The following is a 19,592-nucleotide window of genomic DNA, read 5'->3' as shown; positions in this document are numbered from 1 at the left end:
TTTATCATGTTTATAGAGGTGTCTTTGTTCAGTTCTATCACATTTTCTTGCAAAAGCCTTTGTTTTCACAATAGAACAACTCATCACAAGATGTGTTTGTCAAACACTGATCTCTTGTATGGCACCTCAAGGCCATAGCAAGGTTTACTACTTTATAATATAGGTCAGACTTCAAGGTCAAGAGGTCAGAATGTTGCAATTGGTACCTAAAGAAAGATCTTTTCATAAGAAATAAACATTAAGAAATCTAAAATCAAAAGTTGCAATTATTTAGTCAAGGGTTAAAGTTTTGCATTGTAGGTCATTCTCCAAGGTCAGGGTCACTCAGTTAAAAACAATGATTCCCAAAAAGCCTCTACCAAAGATACAAACAATATATAAAAGCCCTGGTAGGGACCACTCAAAAATACGACTAAGATTAAAGTTCTTCAAAAGTAGGTCATACGTGTACTTCAAGGACAAAGGTCATGAGGTCAGAGGTCATGGTCTGGTTTCTCCTTATGCAGAGAAGATTGGCATTGTAGATTTTTTTTGCCCACAGTTTTATTTCTAAACAATTAAACATAAAATTTGGATAGCATTATCTCAAGAATGTATTAGAAGCAATACATCATCTTCATATGGAGTCATTTTGACTTAAATCCATTCAAAGTTTATGGTCGTGTACAACTATAATGTCATGGCCATGTTGACGTATGACTCAGCAACTTTTACCCATATATACAAGCTTAATACCGGTATCTCAAAAACTGGATTTCTAGAGGTTTTTATAAGTTATAAGACAATGAAGTTTGACTGTATTAGTTTTTATGCGCCCGGATTGATAGATCCGGGGTGTATATTGTTTTGTCCTGTCTGTCTGTTTGTTTGTTTGTTTGTTTGTCTGCAAACTTGAACCTTCGCCATAACTTTTGAACTATGAAAGACTGAGATTTCATATTTGGTATGCATACTCCACTTATTTAGTTCTTTCAAATGACACCAAGGTCAATGGCCTTGTGACCTTGACTGTGACCTACAGCTTACTCCACTTATATTGAAATCACTTATTTGGAAATTCCGCTTATATTGAAATAAAAATAAATCCCCAGTTTTAGTCTTTCATATTCTTTGCATTTAAATAACGGTTATATTGAAATCGGATATATTGAAATATCGCGTATATTGAAGCCACTGATCAGTCCCCAGAGGTGATAATGAGTTGCTTTGATAACGGTTATACTGAAGTACTCCCTGGCGGCCGTCGTTACGGTTGGTGACAGTAATTATGCCTGAATGACCGACTGATATACAAAGGTGTGAATTAATAAGTTTTCACCAAAAGTGTTTTTAATACTGCTTTTACAAATTAAAATTATTAACTGTTAAATTCTTTGTTTTCACGTATACGGACATATTGAGGCTAAACATACCTTAATAAAGGTACCCCACAGAAAAAGAGAATCCTAAACTTTGAAGTTAAATACGAACTATTTATGGCTATTGATAAGCATAAATTCGAGAAGCTAAGCAGCGTTCAGCTGTAATTGAACCGTTTGAGTCCGCTGATTTTTCCTCAAAACGCAAAAGAATGCGATCGGGGAATTTTATAATGAGGTTTAAGATTGTCTTTTAAATGCAACAAAAAGAAATAAATTTATCAAAGACTAATATTCCATGTAATCTGTTCACCACTAAAGATTTAACAAATTAATTTGTTCGGTTGACCAAATTAATTTGTTCGGGCTTGTTCTTCTTTATTTTCGATCGGGGTCGAACTTTTCAAAATGGCGGCTTCGCAATTTCGCTTATATTGAATTACGTATATATTGAAATAATTTGCATGGTCCCCTGAATTTCAATATATCCTGAGTAGGCTGTATATGCTAAAAATAGCTTTTTATCTGCAAACTTTAACCTTCGCCATAACTTTTGAACCATGATAGATAGAGACTTCATATTTGCCATGCATACTCCACCAATTAAGCTCTTTCAAATGACACCAAGGCCAATGACCTTGTGACCTTGACTGTGACCTGTGTGCTAAAAATAGTTTTTTCATACCTTTGCCATAACTTTTGAACCATAAGAGATAGAGACTTATATTTGGTATCCATACTTTACTAATCAAGTTTTTTCAAATGACACCAAGGTCAATGGCCTTGTGACCTTGACTGTGACATATATGCTAAAAATAGCTTTCTTAAAATTTTGTTTCACGGGGTGCATAGTGTTTCACAAACACATCTTGTTCTATGAGGTACCTACCTTGACTTTTTGTTGGACTCTAGCTGTGGCGATATTGCTATTGAGTTTGGCGACTAAGTTGACCACACCCTTCTCGTCCAGAGTCCCAGCTGATTGGCTAGCCTCCGTTTCAAACATTTCCTGTAGCCATGTGATTAGTGAGTTAAGGTCTTATTTTTCTTTCAGTACATTAATACCATGATACATGTAACAATATCTGAAAACATGCACATCAACATTGATTTTATCTAATAAAATAAAAGTTGGATATCACAAACATGTAACTGAAAGATCAAATTATTCAGGCTTGAATTCTCTTGAATTGAAAATCCTTTTTTGATGATTATCACTTTTTGAAAAAAAAATTAAGTCATTGACATTTCTGATAAAACATGTCACTGGTAATTACTAGAACACATTAAAACATTATAATTGAATAAATAAGTTTTACAATACCGGTACAACAAACTAATTTTCTTTGAGCATATATATTTTTTAATTCCTTTAACAGCCTTGTCAAATGTAGTTAAAAGCTCTTATGACTTAGTTTAAGGTATATATTTATGACATTCCAGTTTGAAAGGATGTATCAAAAGTTTTAATTTTTTTTGTGTTAGTGTTCAAAGGGAAAATAAGAGGCCCATATGGGCCACAATCCTCACATGTAAAAGTAAAACTCACATATATACTGTTCTTATACCCCTGTATTTTCTTATATAAAATATGATCGCCTATTGTGGCCTCATCATACCCAGGGGTCATGATGCAACAGCCAATACCCTACACTACCAGAGGATCCTTCAATATATACGACTCATCATGGTTTTATTATGTTCCCCAAACGAAGTTGGGGAACATATTGTTTTTACTCTGTTTCTTATTAAGGTCTTCCGTTTCAACGGAAGACCTTCTTATTTTTCTGTTGTTTCTTTTCAACTTTTCTTATTATTATTATTCTTACCGATTTTGTGCACGCGATTTCTCGTAAATGCGTCGATGGATTTTCATGAAACTTTCAGCATTGATGTCAAATGATATGAACTTAAGGCGTTTTTTTTTAATTTGATGACGTCACTTCCGGTTCGGAGTTTTTCGCGATTTAGTGAGTTTTAGAGGGTCATTTTGTCCGGCAGTTTTCTCAAAAAGCACTTAACGCAGAAGCATGAAATTTTCAGTGCTGAAAGAGCAACCTTTGGAGATATGTATTTGGTATATCTCAACCACCGGAAGTACGAAGCGCCGACGCTGGCTATGGTACGAAAACAGTCCTATCAAGAATTTCAAAAATTTAAACACCTTTTCAACGATAACTTTTTACCTAGAAATATTTTGTAAAAGCATGAAGAACAAAAGAAGTGTAGAATTTGAAGATCTTTCAAATGATATCTCGAAAAAAGGGCTGGCCCCAAAAATTAGGGGCCAAAGGGGGCCGAAAGTTTTTCGTTTATATCTCAAAAAGTATTGAGAATTTGTAATACTTCAAAGAAGCAAAGTTGTTCAAAATGTCAAAATTAATCTATTGAAGTCGTAAAAATACGTCCGGCGTCGTCACTTCCGGCCAAACCGGAAGTAGTCGAAAAACGCGTATTTTTGCCATTCTTGACAAGTTTTGGGGTAACATATGTCACTGGAAGCCTAAAACTTAATTTTCCCTCCGTCGTTGCCACTTCCGCCGGCGTTGTCACTTCCGGCCAAACCGGAAGTAGTCGAAGAACACGTATTTTTGACATTCTTGACAAGTTTTGGGGTAACATATGTCACTGGAAGCCTAACACTTAATTTTCCCTCCGTCGTTGCCACTTCCGGTTTAACCGGAAGTAGCAAAAATTGCTTATTTCTGCATAAATCAATATAGCTTTAGATGATTCAAACCATTTTTAGGCGTTATTTCTTATGTTTGGTTAAAAATGAAAGCTACTTCCGGTCAAACAGGACGGAAGACCTACTCGTTGCTTTGCAACGAGCTTTGCTCTAGTTATTATTATTTTTCTTCTTCTTCTTCTTCCTGGGTACTTTTTTGTCCGGGAGTGATCTTGTAAACTGTTCGTCCGATGTAGGTAAAACCTTTTTAGGGTCAGTAGACATGTTATGTAGATTTGCGGAATCAAGGTCATTTTGCGCGCACGTGCTTGCAAGAGCGTGCACGTGCAACACGTGAAATGACCAATATAATGGATATTGTAGTAACTTTTCTATTTTTTGATGAAATTTTTTGAAACTCATAATGTAAGGATACATTAGAAGTATAGACAAGATAGCATGGTCAAAATAGCAAGATCTCACGCGCATGCACGTGCGTTTCGCTCTGATTGGCTGAAACTAAAGTCTCAATATCTTTCTTGTTTCTTGTCATAATCCTTTGAAATTTTGAACATAGTCCTACATTATGAATATCCACAGCATGATATAAAAGAATTTTCATGAAAGCATGCGCATGTGCGCGTGCTGTAATCTGATTGGCTGAAACTTTAAATGGCTATATATCCTTTGTTTTTTGACGAAATTCTTTGAAATTTAAAATATAGTCATGCATTAGGATAACCTACAATATGGTATAGAAAAATATTCATGAAATCACACGTATGCACGTGTGCTGCAATCTGATTGGCTGAAACTTGAAATGGCTATAACTCTCTTGTTTTTCAACCAAACCGGATGGGATTTAGAACAGAGATAGATGTAAAGGACTCCTACAAGAAGGTATGGTCATCATGCACGTGCACGCACGTGCGTGCATTTAGAACGAGTATAATTAAAAATACACTTGAATGAGTGATTTTTATTTCTTTTGGACTGAATGCTTTAATATATAGTATATTAAAATATATAGATAGTGTAGACAAGATGATATGGTCATAACGCACATGCATTCACGTACATGCGCTTGGGTGCAATGCTAAAATATGAATATAATTGGTATCCTTTTGGGAAAACGTTGTTAAAGTAAAAAATGCACAGAGTTTGTCTTATTTAATGAAGCTTACAGGGAATATGGCACCAAAAGGGAGTTGGGGAGCGTTTGGGGAACATCTGTAACGGTTCCCGTTACAATTAGCACTAGTTGTTCTTGTGATGAGCAAAATAATCCTATGGAAATCTTTTGATCAACTACCGGTATGTGTGAGAAGAAAGATTTTTTAAAGATATTATTTTTCTTTTCATTATGTAATAATTTGATCACGTATCCAGAGGTTAAATATATATACCGTATAAGTAGAATTTTTAGCGAGGATTTAATTTTGGCATTATTAGCGAGGGTGCCGAGATCGCTAAAATTGGATATTGCTAAAAATTAATTGCGTTTTATTTGTAAAAGCTCCTTGAGTGTGCATTTTAAATCGCTAAAATAACATCTCGCTAAAATTAAATTACCAGTTTTTAAGAACAAATCGCTAAATTTGCGTCTCGCTAAAATTTCCACTTATACAGTATTTTGAACAAACATTTTCTAACCATATGTCATGAAGCTTTCACTAAAGTCTCAACTTTTCTGGCCCAGTGGTTCTTGTAAGATTACTGCAAGATGATAGTAAATTTTTACTACCGGGGTAATTCTTAATTATCTCCCCTTGAAAGAATATGGCCCTCAATCTCATTAACACATAACTCAAATAAAGGATGCATTGTTGAAAGTTTGGTCCAAATTGGACATGTAGTTCTTGAGAAGGAGTTGAAAATGTGAAAAGTCTATACAGATGGACAGCTGAATGCCAGACAAAATGTGATAAGGAAGCTTGTTAAGCTTTTAGCTCAGGTGAGCTAGGAAAAATTGATAAACAAAATATTTTGTATTCTCTCCCATAGTCAGATTTAATGTCCTTGAAATCTGCAATTTTGACTTTTTTTTTAATCCTAACAAAAAAGAAAATGCAGTTTTTACATGTACTTATTCAGCTTTCATAGTTTAAGTACAAGCAGCTCAAAATTAATAGCTATCCACAGCCATTTTAAAATCTTCTTATAAACATCCTATGATCAAAGCTTCATTAAATCGGGCAAAGGGAAAAAATTGAGACATGCACTTACTATTCCCAGTAAAATCATAATATACATTAGCAAAAATAATAAAACACATTAAAGATGTTGGCAAAGGTATGTTGGAAATTCAGAATAAATTGCTCCAAAAAATCATCACCTGAGAAATGCATTAGCTATACAGTTGTGTTTTCGTCTTTCAATATTCTAAACAAACCCTTTTTTTATTTTTGGTATTTATACTGAAAGAAAATGCTGCCTCATCCAGTTCAATGTCTTAGATGATGCTATCTTGGCAGTTCATTGGCATATGACAGTTTTATACCCAAACAGTTCCCCAATGGATCCATGATATACAAGTTAATCACACGACGTGATCCATAGCTGAGCAAACAGCATCAGCATATCACCTGAACATGGATTTTCTTGTAACTTTGTTTGCTTTTTTATCATTATATGTTTTTTTACTGACTGATATTTTTTTATGTTTACGACCAGTGTCGTATCAAAGAGGAAGTGTAATTATATTTACAGGAACATACTTTGAACATATTTGAGGAAATGCACTATAAATATCTATACCTCTATGTCCATGTAACTTTGTTTGAAATATAACATGAAAGGTACCTAATACATAAAAATAAATGAACACTAACAAAGGATATGAATCTCTCATTTGTTGCATTTCTTCAATGGCTTCAGGGGCTGGAAAGATAAAAAGAAAAAAATTAATTTCAATTGTTGTGCCTTCTAGTTGTATGTATGCTTAGCTGATTCACAAATAATGAAAAATTTATCCCTGCAGGCAAAGATGGACTGAAGATCTATATCGTCTTCTCACTTAATGAGACAAATGGTCGCTATAATACACAGATGACTGAAGTTAAATTTTCCTCTCCAATTATCAAACATACATTCAATTTTAAATAGCTACATTTAGAAATGAAATAAACAACTCTGTCACCTATTTGTTGAACTCGTATAAGTAAAAGCTCTATTGACTATTGCTATATCATTGTGAAATTAACCTTGTAAAGTCAAAGTTTTTTACAAAATTCTGCAAGATGGATGCACTTAATGTGACAATTAAAAATGATATATACATGTGGGAACACATTTTTAATTTAGTTCCCTTATCTTGAGTACTACCATAATGGTACTGCTTAGACCCAGGCATATTATAACTATTTTGATCTAAATATCAAGTCTTTAAGTTTTATACATAATCATTATATTTATATTATACAAACAACAACAAAATAATTGTGTGAACGACCAGCAGTTGGGCGCGCAGCTCTTTATAATAAAACTGCACATTGTTACGAGAGCAAGCCGTGGTTTGTTTATACCTCAATAAAGGAAACTAACAATTATCATCCTGGAAACTTATGACTTTGTCAAGAGGAAATGAATCAGCCAGGCCTGTCAGTAGTTGACTGTCCCGGCCAGCTTATCTCATGTAGTCATATACTCATATTTTATCATCCGACAGAAAGTAAACATTGTGCTCACACACCAGTGTTTACACTAGAGATCCTCAGAGCATCTTCAGAAGCAATTAAAACATCCAAAAAGACCAAGAGTCGATGGAGACCAGCACTGCTTCTGAATCCCAGATAAGACTAGGTCCATGAAGCAGTATTGAACTTTTTTTTTTTTGTATTGGAATTTGGTTTGGGAGCATAATAGCCGGGGACTATAAAACCATAAAATGTACATGATTTCCAAATCTAAAATGGCCTTTTCCTCATCTCTTAATACAAGCTGATTTCGGGACTGCATGGGCATCTAAATTTACTAGAAATGTTATTTCTCAATGTAATATCTTTGTAATGAAATATATCGTACCAGTATTTATACATGTATATGCAATTACCATAATGCCTGCATTTAAGTCTCTACATTATGCAATTTTTAGTGACCTTTTTTCACTGCTTATATCAAGGTAAATTGTATACATGTATCTTGTGAAAAATTATACAAAATGATGTTTTGGGTAGACATGTTACCTTAACTGAGACAAAAATAGCGTAATGTATATATATATAAATCCTACAAATTAGGACAAAATGCAAAAAGGTATCTCTAAATTATAACGATCTTCTAAAATATAAATATGCAAATAAAATATAAATATACAAAAATACAAAAACTTTTCCCCCAACTACTTCTGGTAAAATTGACACTGGGGCCTTACGTGTTCCAGTTTTGGCACTTGTGTTGATGAGACATGTGAGTCCAGTAATCCATATATTGGCTTCATCTGGAGTATTAGCAATGAGATCCATGGATTCAAAGTCCTCACCAAAGATAATGGAGAAAGCACACTCATCTTGGTAAATCCCTGCTATTTCCTTGTTCTTCAGGGCTTCTGTGGTTTTACCACCTCGGACTTCTTTTATGGAAGCAATGGATACTACAAGCAAAAAAAAATTTAGGTATAGATATATCTATGTAATCACCAGTAAATAAAATGATTAACTACTACAGAAATTTTAACTGTTTTTAAGATATAGTAATCTATGGCAAATGATTTTTTGATGATTTCCCTCTCCCAAAAAACTGGCTAAAAATCGGGTCTAGTAGCCAACTGAAATCATTTTAGGGAACAAATACAGATTCTATGCATTGCTGAATATGACATTTGAAATTTTCAGCATTGAAATGAAATTTTCTGGGGAAAAATCCCCTACCTACTACTGACACCATTTTTTTCAAGTTGAATTGGAAGACGGCACCCAAGCAAAACTTTTTAAAGTTGACTTTAGGTTTTCAGATACAATATGTCAATTTTTAATAAAGAGTAGCTCCAAAAATATAGGTCTGGAAATAGTTACACTTAATAAGGAAAAAATAAAAGATATCTGCAAATTAATCTCTACAAAATATTTATGGCACAAATCTTTTTGCTGAACTAATCTCTTGACAGTTAAATCTGTATGCAAGCCATGCAACCTATTGCTGTGCAGGTGAACTAATGCACTTTTTGTCTTATATGACACAGAACCCAAATGATGCATCAATGCACTGAATCAAATTAACAAAATTAATGTACTTTTCTAATGTCTCCAATGATGCAAGCTGTTGATATGAAGACAGTATAATCTAATTTGACAGCATAAATATTTGATGCCTATCTGCAGTCAAACCCCTAAACCATAAACTTGTGACAGTCAGTCTGGGATATTATAGCTATCTTCTGCATTACGAGTTAATTACGATTGCCTTCATAAACAAAGGGGGGATATCATACAGGATATTTGCTGCATGAGCTGACTGAAATCTCTTGGATTCTCCACCTCGGCAGCTGAAATAATAACTATCTGTAAACCAAGCTCTGATAACACACCTCACTAAGGCAGAGAGCTTATGTATTGTAAGCCTTTGATGTCATCTTTAACAGATAATTAAGATAGGAAATTAAGGTTTTCAATCATTTCCTCATAATGGTCTCTCTGTCCGAACAAGTTCTCCAGAGACGGTCCCATCTCTAATACTGCTAATTTTAAAACATCTCTTGATAAAACCACACATATACACAGAAAAATATTATTATATGCAACCTTGTACATGTTATGTGTAATTCCTAATGAGATAAGCATATTAATTTTGTAGACATAATGATTAAAGAGATTAAATTATGGCTGGTCTTTGACATGTAAAATGAATGTGAAGTACTGTGTTAATGTGGGATTAAAAAACCAAATACCAGCACCATACAGTCTACAGATATACAATCACTACATTAACAGGGTCATTTCAGGACACTTTTGCTCACTCAAGTTCAGATTATTTACAAATTTATTGAGCAATCTTCTGATTAATACAAAAATTATACTTTGAATAAAAGATAGGTTTTCTTTCAGAATGTACATCTAATGATCTTTTGGATATCTGCAAAATATTTTTCTCCGGTTGATTGAGCAGCTTATCTAAAGTCAATAGCAAAGATACATCCACCTTGTTACATATAAAACAGGAAAAATCAAGTATATATCAGAACAGCTTTGATAAATTTATAATACCTTATATAGTATTTCTCATCAGAATGTATGTCATACAAACTTTGATAAAAATATCTTGAATAGTTTATATTAATGCAAAGTACGATGAAAGGACAAAAAGAAGGATGGAAAATGGAAGATGGACATGACAATAATTATATGCCTCTACCATATTCATGGTGGGGCATAAAAAACTCAGTCTGAATTTCTTGCAATGCAGCAGTTTCCTTGTCATGTAATCAGACTATTTGACTTAAGATGAGAGAGAAAGAAAGAAAGAGAGAGAGAGAGAGCTGCCATACATGTCCACTTACCATTACCACTCAAACTTTCATTAAGTTGCCATAAAACTACATATAAGTTGGCCAAATGACCTGATTGAGAAATGATTACTCTATCTAAATGCTAGAAAGTGATACTTGCACAACACTACATTGGATGGAGGGATAATTTTCTTTCAGCATCCTGAACATTGTTCACCCCACCAAAGATTTTTCAATCAGTTGGCCAAATTGAAAGTTCAAAAACATATGCTACATACATTTTTATAAATATCAGTGTTGCAGCTCTGATCTGAAAATGTATAGGAAGATGAGGGCACTTTTTCACAACTTATTTTTTGTTGCAGCTATATATGGACATTTAGCTAATTAGGTATTACACTTAACAATTCTGACTTTAATAAATAATTACATTAATAGAGCCTCTGTATTAAATTCTTAAGAGCTTGTAGTGCTAGCTTGGAGCTTCAGAACATTTATAACTTGTAGGACTCATTGTGTGCATCTACAGCCCCTAACAAATAAGTGGCCATGGTAATGAGAAAGTTCTGTCAACCTCAATGATGTTAAACATGCTAACTGTCCAATACAACTATAAAGTCCAATTGTTTAATCAATATCCGATACTGCCTTTTCTTACTGCTGGACACTCAAATTGACCAATAGGTCCATATGCTAAATGCATGTATAGTGATGAGAAATGTAATGTGTTCTGCAGATTAAATGAATTTAATTAAAGGAGAACAGCATCTTAAAAGGGTTTATTTCTGAAATCTGTATAATCAAAATGAAGATTATTCAAAAAGAAGTCTGCCTGAGGATAAATTAGAAGAAAATTGTTTATAATTATACATATGGATTTTCCGTGTAATTCTGAACATTCAGTTAATATACTCTCTCTCTCCTTTTGGCACATTCAGTAATGAATATATCATAGAGCGGCTATTTCCGTGGTTTTCGTGATATCGACAGAATTTTGCAATTCAATGAAATAGAATCAGACAATATTTACACCCTCTTGTAACCTTCAATATAGCATATGTTATTTGAAAATGCAAAAATGAAAATGCAGCGTCAACCTCCGACGGCAAAATGGCAAAATTCTCAAGTTAAAGAAATTGCTTAATTGGACTGATTTCAAAGTCAGCAATTGCAAGTAAAACATCTCATATATGCCTATACATATGGACAAGAAAATATGGGTTGGGGGGCTTTCTATAGCATTTTTAAAGCATTTTGAGGTTTTCTGTTACATTTAATTTAATGTCATCTGTTCACTTACTTCGGGCTTTATGGGGTTTTTTGGATGTTGGCTGCCAACGGATTTCTGTCATGTCGGGGTTGAGTGTAAATATACGATGGTACTGACGACTGTTGGACCGGACTTTTATTAATTCGCTGCCGCTCTGCATACATTGGAGACAGTCTTGAGCTGCAAAAAACAACAAAAGGTTGGTTCACTTACGACACCAAAAATCACCTTCAATCATGATCAATTACTCTCGAGTCAGCATCTAGCTACCAAAATAAATAACAATCTGTCTGCACTTTTAACACCATTACTTGTATAAATAACTCTGTCTGAGAAATCTGGGGGTTCAACTTCTAGTGCAAAGACAGTAAACTTGATTTTCACCAAAAAATATAATCATTTCTTTAATTTTACAACTTGTTTTTGAACCAAACCCCAGCGGGAAGCGAATTATCTCCCCCTACGAGTATGTTACTGGGCTAGCTGGTTATTGAATACAAGGGAGGAACAAAATTTAAGTACAGGCCAAAAAACAGGAACAATAGGATGACAAATAAATATGCAAACTCTCAATACTGGGTTAATTAGTTGAACCACTTATTTAAGTAAAACATGTTAAAATTAAAAATAGGCTTTTAATTATCAGGTAGTGTAAGTGGGTGTTATTTTTATATGTTGGAAGCCTGGAAATAAAACTTAAAATTACTAATATTTTATTTATCTATAGCTTAGTTCCTGTATTCTGTCAATAACTAATTATATAATAAACAAGATTAAAAGAGAACTTGGAAATAAAAAATAAAAATCCCACACTACATTTTATATACCAGTACATGTACTTTAGTTTACAATATAGCATATTTTTCTAAATGTACTATATAAGGTGAGTCAGACTTCCTCATTTCAACATTGGACCAATCATTCGGTACTAGATGACAACCTTAAATAACTGATTTCCATCTGCGTAAGCAATTTTTTCTCTGAAAGATTTAATACAGAACTCTCATACATACTAAATACTGATATCATTCATGTAATATCCAGGCTCAAATCTACTGCATTTACATATGTATTATACACAGAAACGCAATGCCTTGATAGAAATTAACCTAAAATCAATGTGGTAAATATCTTGTTTCCCAATAACCCTGAAAGTCAAGCTTTCCTCCCATTTCACTACCTACAGATCTACATATATAGATCAAATGTCTTGAGATGTTTCCAAAAATAAGCCCCAGTCTGCTTCGATGGCTCCTCCGGAGTATAATGTTTATTTTCTACATATTACGGAGTCTAGTTAGACACATTAGTTTCTTGCCCGGCGTATGTATGGTACAGGCTCTGCTAAGAAATGCTAATAATGGGCTTTTAGACTAATAATTACATTCTGGGTACATTACATCAAAGAGAATGCCATCATGCTTTGACGGAATAACTTTGAAAATGAAAATTAATACATTTTAAATATTTTAAAGCCCCATCAGGAATATGGCCGAGTCATAATATAAGTTAGTGTTTGTCATGATGATGGCCATCTTCCTTCTTTCCATACTTCTGACCTTCTGTATGTCCATGACAAACTCTGCATTATTACAGTTTAGTTTGAAAGAAACTGCACGTTCAAGATACATAAAACCAAAGTTCATAAATCAATAAAAATTCCTGAGATATTAAATTGTGGAATAATTTTCTGGTCTTGATCTTTCCTGTGACCTTGACTTCTCTATTCCGTATTTTGTGTTTGGCTGTTAGCTCATGTAGTTTCAAAGTACAGACTGCAACTATATTCAAGATTTTTTATCAACTTATATGGTGATACATGTATATATTGGTAGGAGGTTATAATTCAACTATGTAATGATGTTTTGACCTTGACCTTCCTATGACCTTGACCTCACTATTACTTGCTTTGCATTTGGAACATAAGAAGAAAATATTAACAATCATGATAATATTTCTTCAAAACTTCATTAACCATGTTAACAGACTCATATTGTAGGTGAGGACTTTTAAACTGGTGTCATTTTCTGACACCAGCCTAATCCCTAGGATCTTGACCCCACTATTTGTCATTTACCATTTATCACAATTTTAAGATAACTGATCTTGATACACGTATCCTTATGAATCTTCTTGCAAATTCATGTTTTTTCACAACTTTGTCATTGTATGAACTTGATCATTCCCATGACCTTCACTATTTCTTGATAATTTATCAGTTATTATAAATTTAAAGATTTACAGAGGTCATTTTAAAATTCCACCACAGAACATGCCTTCTTCCAGACTAATTTGAGCCCTGGTCAAATAGAAAATTTTCAAGAATAATAAGTTTTTTAAAAAGTCAGGTTTTTTTTTTTAAATGCTGTTTTAAATTGAAACTAGGCTTCATTAACTAGGCAAAGAGTTTTTGGTGAACATGCATGTACTTCAAACACCAAGGGAAAATTATTTTGCTTTTATTGCTGCTTAAGTTCAGACCTACAGTGTACTGCATATCATGGAAAACCTGGGCTCAAATGCCATGACCTTCTAATAAATCATTCCAAGATAATGTCACAATGACAAGCAAAATTTTATGCAAGATCTTTGAAAAAATGAGTACATAATATAAATTAAAGTATAGACTTGCATCCCCCACCATCCACCTCCCTGAAAAATTCAAATGAATAAACAATCTGGCAGCATGTACTGGTGCACTGAATCTACTCAACACAGATTAGACACAAAAGGAAACAGGAAATTTACTAACAATTAGCCTTTCATATTTTACTCTGTTTACATCAAAATATAGTTTGAGGATGATGCAAATGGAGCAACAGGAAGATATTGAAGCTATAGCAATATGCAGAATATATGAACATGGTGCCCAGAAATGTAATATTTTTTTTTTTGGGGGGGGGGGAGATCGCATTGTCCAACTCCTCTACAAGCATCATGATGCATATATATAACAAAGGCAAGAAAGACTGATCGAATAATAAAAACAAGTGTCTGACATGTTTTAGATAAGCCAGAGTACATTTCATGCTCTCGTAAAGATAAACAGTAACATATTGCATGTCAAGCAATTATAAAACATAACGCAAAATTTGTAAAAAGGACACATTATCATGAGTAAGTACAAAGTCCATTAAAATAACTAGTATAGTTTTATATAGTGTGAATAACAGCTGCAACTGAACCAGGTTAAATTAATTCCTAGATATATAGAATATAATGTACTGAGTGCCAACTACCTACGGTATAGCATATACTTTAATAGACCTTCATGTGTGAATTGCACTTACTCTAACATTATATACTTAAATTAATAATGCATGTGCATACAGCCAACCAAATCAGATATTGTATAACTCTAAGTGCCATTGATAATTTTTGTGAACATCTTAACGTTTATCAATTTGTGTGCAATTCTGAAGGTCACATTAGATAATTCTATAAATATAGATCTAACAATCCATCATCAATGAATAAAATATAACATTCAATTTACATGAAAAGAAAACAGCTAGAATTACTGTATACAGGGTTATTTTCGCCCCGTCTTATTTTCGCCCTTTAACACTTGAAAACAATTTCGTCCCACCCCAAATTCGCCCATGCAGCCATAGTTTTTTTTAAGAAGTTATACTGTATTTCTTGAATTCGCTCCATCTTAAATTCGCCCAAAGGAGGATAGGGCGAAAGGGGCGAAAATAAAACGGGGGCGAAAAATTATATGGCTACCATTTCAATGGATTCAAATATCATATGGTGGCTATGATAATGAAAAGCTTTTAATATAGTAAATTATCATGTAAGACATGGTAAGTATGATTAATGTATGTGTTCTCTTGAAATGAATTATTTTTGACACTATAACTTAACAACTTCACAAAAATATACTTTTAACATTTTCATGATACTTCTACAATGTTTAGAACAATCTTAACATATGATATTACATGAAAGTGTCTACAGATATATTTCTACCATCATGATCTGCATGCATGTGTATACTTCAAACTAAGCCAGCTCAGTGACATGCACATCTAAATTTATATGCAATGTCTATCTGTATTATTATATAATTACTTAATAAAACTGATTTTTTAAATAGAGGTTAGTAAATCAATTTCAAATATTGCATGGAATTTGAGTCCTACCTACAAACATGTATATTACATTTTAAATTCAAATCAGTAAAAAAAAAATAATAAAAAATCAAACTTTTTTTGCACCCGACCCTAAAGTTTTTTTTAAAAAAAAAAATTTTAGGAATTTCATGTTTCAAAAGTGAAAAAAATATATATATTCAAGTTGTATTACATGAAATATATGTTTAAGATGTGGACTTTCATAAATTTCCTCTTGAGTTGTGCATCCAAAGACATGGAATTTCATTTTAAAAGATGATATTGACCTTAGCTATGACATGTTCAATTTGTCATATCATGAAAAATAAAATAAAATTAAAAAATAAAATAATTTTCCTACCTACCTACCCTATTTTTTTATGGCTGGTAGCAGGAAACAAGACTATTATTTTTTTTGGCCTTAGATGTCAAGTCACATGAACATGATAACTCAGTCGTGGAGTGACATCTTTTGGTATATATATCAACTCTGATCTTGTAAAGTCCTACAGCTTTACCACAAAAAGGGGGTCTAAATACCGAAAAAGATTTCCTTGTGGTTTCTCTAGCAGCAAGGCAAAGTTAACCACAACTTAGTACAACAGTGGACTTGATTACCTTGGCACTTGGTTATCGCCATCATTAGACTAAATAAGCTCTGAAGAAATATGAAAATGACTAGCTTTGACAGCAAGGAGTCAATTTACATAAAAGTGGGGGTGGGGGCAAATTTTATTCAGCTTTAATAACTTTGACAACTAATCAATTTAAGTGTATGCATAATATATAGAGTGTGTTGCAGAAGTTAAATGTCACATCTGTAATGAAAAAATCCAATTAATACATTCAATTATTGTAATATGCAATTAATTTTTGTGTTTCCTAAAATAAAATGGACATAAAAATGTGAGTCATGTACAACTAAACCTTGTAACTTTTGAAAATTCCAGTTGACATGTTGTCAACTTTATTTGGGTCATTTGAAAGACAGTACCATGACATTAGCCTGAAATAATATATAATTATACGTACTCTTATGTGTGTAGCACTGCTCTGAAAATGCATCGATTACTTTAGGAAACTATAAGCCTTTATATTGTTGATTCATTCTGATGCTAAAGCCATTAGTAAAGCAAACATTTCAACATCAGCAAAAGTCTGAATAAAAATTCTCATCATCATATTGTCTTTAGACGGACAAATCTATATGTGTTTCCGTAGCATAGTTATGAATGCGATTTTATGGAAATTTAACATTTAAATGTTGTATGCAATTCAAAATGTAAACTGAGAACAAAAACATGGATTATCATTGACTTTCCTTTTTTATTGTTTAAAATCTAAGCTTTTTCAAAAATTGAATGAAAAATTATATCTTGCACCAAAGTGAACACTCATGCTAATATAGGAAATACCTGTAGGTAGCTGTATATTAAATACATAGGTTGTAAATAAAATCATAAATCATATTTTCCTTTTTTTCCTGGTTTTACTTTGATGAGGAATATTTGCTTCTGATAAATTTTACCCCCATATATTTAACCACCTTACGCAACAAAGCAAGTAAAAAGACAACCCCTAAAAGCACTTTTTACAGCATAGTTATCATAATCAAATAAATTTTTCTATACGTTGACTTAATTAAAATTAGGTTGACAAATGACAATTTAAAATTTAAACATTCACACTATACTTGCTCATTTTTCATTTTCATCTGTGTTCGTGTGCAAATGTATAAACACTATCCATTTAGTGTATTCTCACAAATCAGAGTAAACTATAGTTTGAAAGGATAGCTTTATCATGTTTATTACAAATCCAAGCATCTTATTTTTTATAAGTATCTAATATAGTTTTTAGGTAAGAGTTTTTTTAGTTATTTAGCAAATTACTTTCTCCAGACATTCCAGTGAATGATCCTTGTGATCTACCAGTAATCATCTTACTAATGTGCCATCACTTGAATAATTTACAAGTGATTTTTTTTTTTTCGTACATGTTGAATCAGATCTGTGAAACACATGCCAACTACATGGGAGTGATCAAGTAGTTAACATATGAAACAGCAAATAATATATAGTTACCACATATCAATTGAATTCAGAAGCTTCCTTAAAGTGTGAAGCCCAACTGTCTAAATGTTTCTTAATTTGCATGTGTTTTCGACATACATAGCATTAATAATTTCATGTTTTATAAACGTTAAGTCTCCCTCTTAACTTCCTACAATTTTTGAATTAAAATGAAACTAATTGTTGTACAATTCTCAGGAGGTATTTTTTCAATGACGGTACAGAACTCATTAAGTAGTGGAATTTACAATTCTCAAGGGAAGGAAAGGTATTGTTTCAATAAATTTCAATGACAGTACTCATTAAGTGGAAAATATTTTATATTGTTAACAGTATACTTGAATGTTCTTGTTAATGGGTCAATCTTTATTTTTACACTCAGCATGTTCCTGATCAAAATTATTAACAAATATTACATGCAGCTGGGCACTCCTTTGGTCGCAAATTATGAAAATCAAATGAAGTACTGATTTATTTAAGGTGTGCCTAAGTTTCTCTTTTTCCTCTTCTTTTTGGAGAGAAGGGAGGGGGCATAAAATATATAAATGCTACATGTATCTGATTGTATTTTAGACATTCTCACAGGTCCTGTACTGTCATGCAAATAGCATGTAGCTCAATACAGATAATTCCAATTGTTCTATACTTAGTATAATGATATAGCCTTAGGAATTATGTGTAATATAAAGATCACTACTCAAACAAATGATAATATACCGACAATGACGTGAGATGATAGCATTCATTTTGGCGTGGCTGCATAGTAACTTGAAATTTTCTATTTTTCAAAAAAAAAAAATCCCAAAAAAACGCATGATTATATATAATGCATTGAGATAAAATAGTTTAAGAACACGAACGTTGATGTTAATATTTTTTAACTCCCTGATAAAATATCTACCTGTTGCAATTTTCCGCTCTGTAGGCATGCTGCTGAATGATACGGTCTTTTTTCGAGGTGGTTTTCTGCTCCCATCTTTGCACATGAAGCTACTTTTTCGTGGCATGGTGGGTTCATTTGAATGGTTTTCCTCGGTTGGTGTCTGAACATCATCCGATTCTTTAACACTATCGTCCATGCTATCCGTACACCCATTGACAAACACATCTTCAAATATTTTCCCACTTGTTTCTGAACTAACGGCGGATGTCATATTTTCCTCCGCCATGTTGACATCTCAGCGACTTGGAATCGCCCTCTTTAGGGGTGTTTACCTTCTAGACAGGTCGTCAAACGTTTTTCCTATCAATCGCTATCGGCAGTATATTTGACTTGATTTATGTAATCAATTTAGTTAATTAGGTTTATTCCAATTGTATCATTAGCATGTGATTGACATTTGGACGATTCCATTCATTCTGTAGGGAGACCATTTTATAGCAACGGAGCCAAACTAAGAAAAACTTATTCGAAATTACAAAAAAATTCTAATATAATGTCAAAAACCTCTTACACTGAGAACTTTTTTCCAGAGGAGGTATGTTTTTTTTTTGTTTTTTTTTTCTCGCTACATTTTTGTGAATGTTAATATTTTTTTAAAGCTATTGCAAAATTCCCATTTTTTACAAACAAGTACCTAAAAAGAGTAATATATGACAACATATAAAATTTAGTCCCATTTAAATAAAACTAAAGGCATCTCTGATTGATATCGTGAATCAGT

The 19,592-nt window shown here is 32.9% G+C and overlaps 1 protein-coding gene across 1 annotated transcript; it reads right to left on the bottom strand.

Annotated features, from left to right (window-relative positions):
- Window positions 1-2,247: 2,247 nt before the first annotated feature.
- On the bottom strand, window positions 2,248-19,137 carry LOC134245779 (inactive phospholipase C-like protein 2; the record flags this gene model as incomplete). Its single annotated transcript, XM_062728033.1, has 5 exons — window positions 18,830-19,137; window positions 11,769-11,918; window positions 8,399-8,617; window positions 6,836-6,906; window positions 2,248-2,367 (listed from the first exon to the last, which is right to left on the bottom strand). Coding segments are annotated over exons 1-5 (828 nt in total), but the record flags the coding sequence as incomplete, so codon positions are not given.
- Between the last annotated feature and the right edge of the window lie 455 nt (window positions 19,138-19,592).

This window comes from Saccostrea cucullata, unplaced genomic scaffold (assembly GCF_032062105.1).
Source record: "Saccostrea cucullata isolate Sc308-1 unplaced genomic scaffold, CSIRO_AGI_Scuc_v1 ctg2374, whole genome shotgun sequence".
Classification (NCBI taxonomy): domain Eukaryota; kingdom Metazoa; phylum Mollusca; class Bivalvia; order Ostreida; family Ostreidae; genus Saccostrea; species Saccostrea cuccullata.
This window is presented reverse-complemented; position numbering and strand designations above follow the sequence as displayed.